This window comes from Sphaerodactylus townsendi, linkage group LG16 (genome assembly GCF_021028975.2).
Source record: "Sphaerodactylus townsendi isolate TG3544 linkage group LG16, MPM_Stown_v2.3, whole genome shotgun sequence".
Taxonomy (NCBI): Eukaryota; Metazoa; Chordata; class Lepidosauria; order Squamata; family Sphaerodactylidae; genus Sphaerodactylus; species Sphaerodactylus townsendi.
The window spans coordinates 23,014,447-23,019,984 of NC_059440.1; the positions used below are offsets into that span (position 1 = coordinate 23,014,447).

The 5,538-nt window shown below is 45.3% G+C and overlaps 1 protein-coding gene across 3 annotated transcripts in view; it reads right to left on the bottom strand.

Annotated features, from left to right (window-relative positions):
• The window catches only part of FHAD1 (forkhead associated phosphopeptide binding domain 1), a 34,839-nt gene extending 33,521 nt beyond the window's left edge, over positions 1–1,318 (bottom strand). For 2 of the 3 annotated variants that reach the window (XM_048519573.1, XM_048519571.1), the window contains exons 1-2: positions 1,212–1,318; positions 248–353 (exon numbers count right to left, since the gene is read on the bottom strand). In XM_048519573.1, the coding sequence (XP_048375530.1) occupies positions 248–343 (96 nt within the window). In that variant the 5' untranslated portion in view covers positions 344–353; positions 1,212–1,318. The other variant, XM_048519572.1, reaches the window with a different exon arrangement.
• Positions 1,319–5,538: the final 4,220 nt, after the last annotated feature.

Here is a 5,538-nt window from a genome sequence, read left to right on the forward strand (position 1 = left end):
AAGATGCCAGCCATAGATGCAGATGAAATGTTACAAACTAAAACTATCAGACCATGGCCACACAGCCTAAAAAAATCTACAATGGCCAGAATCAACAAGCTGTTGACCACTTGCAGGGAGCGGAAGAAACTGTCCACCGTTACTTAGCAAAGGAAAGATCATCCCACAAGAGAAAGGAAGTAAAAACGATGTAAGAACTTCTGTGAGCAGGAGCAATAGGCAAAACCCATAATGCTTATATAATCACCTTAAGGATAATGTCTGAATCTTCATGCCTTCCTAAAGTAGTTATCTTTGGCCTCAGAACAAAAATACCCTCGGAACTCTTTAGAAAAGCTTTCATTGTGTTTCTCCTGTAAAATGTGCACAAGAAGCATATCCGTTACTTATGCAGTCACACTGATGAAATGTTTTCAAACAACATCTAAGCCCAAATATTCATTCTGTGCAAGCTCAGGCAAAAGAATTTTCCTTTCTTTCACTTACTGATTTAATAAATAATGTTAAGGGGAGACAGGAAGGAGCATCTAAGTTGCCCTGGAGTGAGGAAGACAATGTCATCTGGGCATTGCCTTCATCTCTTTACCTCTTCAAGTCTTTCAGAGGTGGAATTTCTGTAACAGCACTTAAAGGATTATTAGGAGAATGACATGGAGAAATTGACAACCATGTATGCTAAGCTTGGAGAAAAGGTAGAGTGGTTTTTTTTAAAATAAAGTAAAATATCATAAGGCTGCTGCTCATACATTTTGACAATGATAAAAACGACGTCCTGTCTCCCACCACTGCCCCAAGCAAGCCTCAGTTCCTAATGAATTATAAAAATAATGCACATGCTTTGCAGGGGGTTCAATCTCGTTTCAGGGCCTCGAAGGCCTGGAGAGGGAAGCCTGCAATCTCTGAAATTTACCGCACTCCAGTCTCAGAAAACACATTCAGAACTCTGCACATGCACAGGGGAACGAAGAAGAGGTGCACGCGGGGGGGGGCGGTCTCTTTTGCTTCTTTTTAGGAGAAATCAAAAGCTAGGCAAAAAGGAAGCCCGGGAGTCGCAAACACGCGCGGGGGGGGGGGGGGGGGGGGGAATGAATGCAATGGAGGCAGCGGAGACGGACCCCCGGACCCACTGGCATTCGAGGAGAGGGCTGAGGTTTCAAAATGGAGCCTGTCTTGGCGCAGCAGCACCCTCGCCTGCGAAGAAAGTGGCTCACCCCCTTGCAAGTCGCGCGGAGAACGGCCTTCCCCTTCAGCCGCAGCATAGAAAGGCTCCGCGTGCGTCTTTCCCGGGCTGGTAGCCATGGCAACCGCGTAGGCCCGGCTAGGTCGCAGCCTCTACCTGCAAGCAGGCAGGGGAACAAAACGTGCTTTCTTCTAATCGCCTCTTGAATTTCTCCCCGGTGACCCCGCATATTACCTGGACCACATTGTTTTTCAGGCAAGCCCCAAGTTTGTATTTTCCCCCTGTTTTTATGACCATTTAAAAAAAAATTTACAATCACTTGCTTAAAAAAATACTTAAGAACATAAGAACAACCCTGCTGGATCAGAGTCCATCTAGTCCACCACGCTGCTACTCGCAGTGGCCCACCAGGTGCCTTTGGGAGCTCACCTGCAGGATGTGAAAGCAGTGGCCTGCTGCTGCTGCTGCGGAGCACCTGGTGTGCTCAGGCATTTGCAATCTAAGATCAAGGAGGATCAAGATTGGTAGCCATAGATCGACTTCTTCTCCATAAATCTGTCCAAGCCCTTTTTAAAGCTATCCAGGTTAATGGCCATCACCACCTCCTGTGGCAGCATATTCCAAACACCAATCACATGTTGCGTGAAGAAGTGTTTCCTTTTATCAGTCCTAATTCTTCCCCCCAGCATTTTCAATGTATGCCCCTTCAATTACACCAGCTCCTGGCACTGGCGTAATGCCCATTGGGCAAGGTGGCACTGGCGTAATGCCTGGCACTGGCGTAATGCCCAGGGCATCACCTGGGTGGGGGGGGGCATCAAAATGCTGGGTTCGTTTTTGGGTATTTTAGTGGTTTTCCATTTTTGGCCTGCAGGGGGCGCAGTTTGTAGGCTAGCAGCACCAACATTTCAGCGTATCATCAGGAGACTGACCTTATTCTACCCTCCAAGTTTGGTGAGGTTTGGTTCAGGGAGTCCAAAGTTATGGACTCCCAAAGGGGGTGCCCCTATCCCCCAATGTTTCCAATGGGAGCTAATAGGAGATGGGGGCTACAGTTTTGATGGGGGCTACAGTTTCCCCCCTGAACCAAACTGCACCAAACTTGGGGGGTATCATTAAAACAGTCTCCTGATGAGACCCAGAAAGTTTTGAGACTGTGCCTTCAGAAATGTGCCCCCCACAGCCTGCAACCCCTGTTGACAGCAATGCAGAAAACTCAATGCAGAACAAAGATTCTTGGGCAAATTTCTAGGATGTTCCTGCAGGGGGTGCATTTTTGGATGTATCGGCACCAAAATTTCAGGGTATCATCTGGAGATGATGGCACCCCCCAAGTTTAGTGCAGTTTGGTTCAGGGGGGCCAAAGTTATGGACCCTCAAAACTGTAGCCCCCATCTCCTATTAGCTCCCATTGGAAACAATGGGGGATGGGGCACCCCCTTTGGGAGTCCATAACTTTGGACTCCTTGAACCAAACCTCACCAAACTTGGGGAGTAGCATAAGGACAGTCTCCTGATGATATGCTGAAATATTGGTGCTGATATGTCTAAAAATGCACCCCCTGCAGGCACCAATGTCCTGGTGCAAAACAAAATTTGGTCATGGTGGAGTGGCTGCCCATGGGGGGGAGGGGGCATCCAACTCAGGTTTTGCCCAGGGCTACAGTTTGCCCAGGGCTGGCTCGTTACGCCCCTGGCTCCTGGTCTAACCACCACCAGCAAGAGTAATAATTAAAAATTCTGGCGACAGTACGGAGGCCAGCTTCAGATGAAAGGGCAAATGGTAAGGGGACAAATATTTATTAAATTTGCATAAGCTGATTTATATTAATAGATGCCAAAGTATATCTTATGACTATAATTACTTACGTGCCACTCTTCTCCGTCACGAAGACCTAAAGAGGCTTATAACATGTTTTCTCCCTTATTCTGTTTATCCAGAGAACAACCCTGCGAGGTAGGTTAGGCTGAGAAAGCAACTTATCAAAGTCAGCTTCCATTCTAGAATGAGGATTCAGTGGCAGCTTCCATGGCAGAGGGAGCATTCCATCCCAGGTGAGAAGCCATGTGGTGTAGTGGCTGGAGCAGTGGATTAGGACTGGGAAAAATCTGGGTGCAAATCCCCATGACCTTGATTAAGCACCCCTTGCTCACCCTTAGTTTATTGTGAGGATTACAGGGGGTGTGGGAGCAGAGATTAATGCTATTCTACTTGGAAGAAAAGCAAGATAAAATTATAGAAATTTGGTGCAAGCACGCACACATACACAATGCATGCACAAACACACAAAGAATCTTGAAAGGATTATTGTAGCATATGGCTTTTGTGAGTGGAACACAGTTTATTGACACTCCTTCTCTCTGGCTGATAGCAAATTCCTGACACCCTGCCATTGGGGCACCCCTTGGAAAAGACAGTAACTACCGTTGTTTTTAAATGGCTCAGCAAATAGGTTTATATTCCAGCAGTTCTTTATCCGGAAGGCGCCTGAAGAGAATTAAGTCATAGACAAGAGACTGATATCAATCCTGACTTTAATGTGGGGCTGGCAAGAAGAATAACTTATCCATGAGACTTTGCACGTTTCAAGCATCTTGTTTACCATTAGCCTGCAGCCATTATGCACACACAACTATAGCTAGGGCAGGCATTGCAATATCACTGTCTCATCAAGCAAGTATAGAATTTGGATGTCAGGCACAGAACATAGCACTACTAAGATTTCAGCTCTCTCCATCCCCAAGATCTTGCCTACTGAAATCTTAGCAGCAGCCAAGAGTGTGGGGGAAGGAAAATGAATGGAATTATAAGGCATAAGTGGTTGCCAGTAATTGTCTGCAGAAAATGCTGTTAGACCTTAGCTGTGACTGGTGTATCTTTCCTAGGCCCCTTCTGCACATGCAGAATAATGCACTTTCAATCTATTTTCAATGCACTTTGCAGTTGGATTTTACTGTGTGAAATAGCAAACAATTGTGAATGTTGATTGAAAGTGTATTATTCTGTATGTGTGTAATGGGCCCTAGCCTGCAGCCATTATGCACACACAACTATAGCTAGGGCAGGCATTGCAATATCACTGTCTCATCAAGCAAGTTGTGGGTGGACAGATGAACAATACAAGAGGTTTAGTTTCCTTTTCCTTTGGGAGTGTGACTTTTATAGCATTCCAAGCCCCAGTCGAGATTCTGTCTCTTTTCCCGCATTCACGTGTGTAAACCATCCAGCTCAGAAAGCTGCTTACAAACATGCACACGACTCAGATCAGCGGAACAAATAAAACACAGTAAAAGGTAAACTACAAGACACCTCAAAAGCCAGTATTCCTATTGCTCTCTTTCCAAAGAAGGCGCAGCCTATAGTGAGTTTACAGTGATAAGACAATCATAAACACTCCAAGTATACTATCTCCTCATCTGATGTATTGAAGGCATACCATACATTTCTTTCCCCTTTTTCCCCTCTTTATCACTTTCCCATCCTTCTTTGACCCTCTCTTTTTCTCCTCTCTTTCTTTGTACCTCCCTTGCTTTCTCTCCTCTTGAATAGGCTGAAAATAGGAGGATGAGCTACAATGAAGTGGCTGGATTATGAAATGAGTTCCCCATTGGAAAATAAGGCAACGGATGCTGAGGCATCTTGCCACACCTTAAAAGAACTTTCACCAGTTAAATGGCAACACTTTCAAACTCTTGGTCACTCCAGTTACAGGACACAAACATCCTATACATTTATGTGAGAGATGTATCTCTTTTTCCCAGCATCCCTGGCGGATTCTGCATGGGGCAACAACAGCAGTGTGAAAATGGTGTAAAATGGTTTAAAACGGTGTAAAAGGGTTTACACCGTTTTCACTCCACTGTTTTTGGCCCGTGCGGAATCCACCCCAGTTTCAACCCAAATGTTACATTCTTGAAATTATTTTCCCCATCTTACAGGACAGCAGCTGGAGAATGTGTGAGGTGGCACATTGGAAAACTAACAGTCTCCTTCAAATGAACCCCCTGTCTTTGGTTGACTCTCTGACGAAGGCATGCTTCTATAGAACTGTACTAACAGCCAGAGCCGATTTACTTGGAAGTCAGTCCTGCTGTGTTCAGTGGATCTAAGTCTCTGGTAAGTGCACAGGATTTCAGTCCGCAGGTTGATGAAGTCAGCATCTTATGGATTTAAGAGTTCTTATTTTCTTTTTGACTCCGTAACGCTTCACAGCGCTTCACAGTGATGGAAGCAAAGGGTTTTTTTAACACATTTGTTCTCAAAGATACTTCAAACTACAGTAAAGCACTGTGGTTAACCTCATCCCAGTGAAGACGAGAAAACAGAAGCAAAGAGGTACTATAACAAGCATGATAAA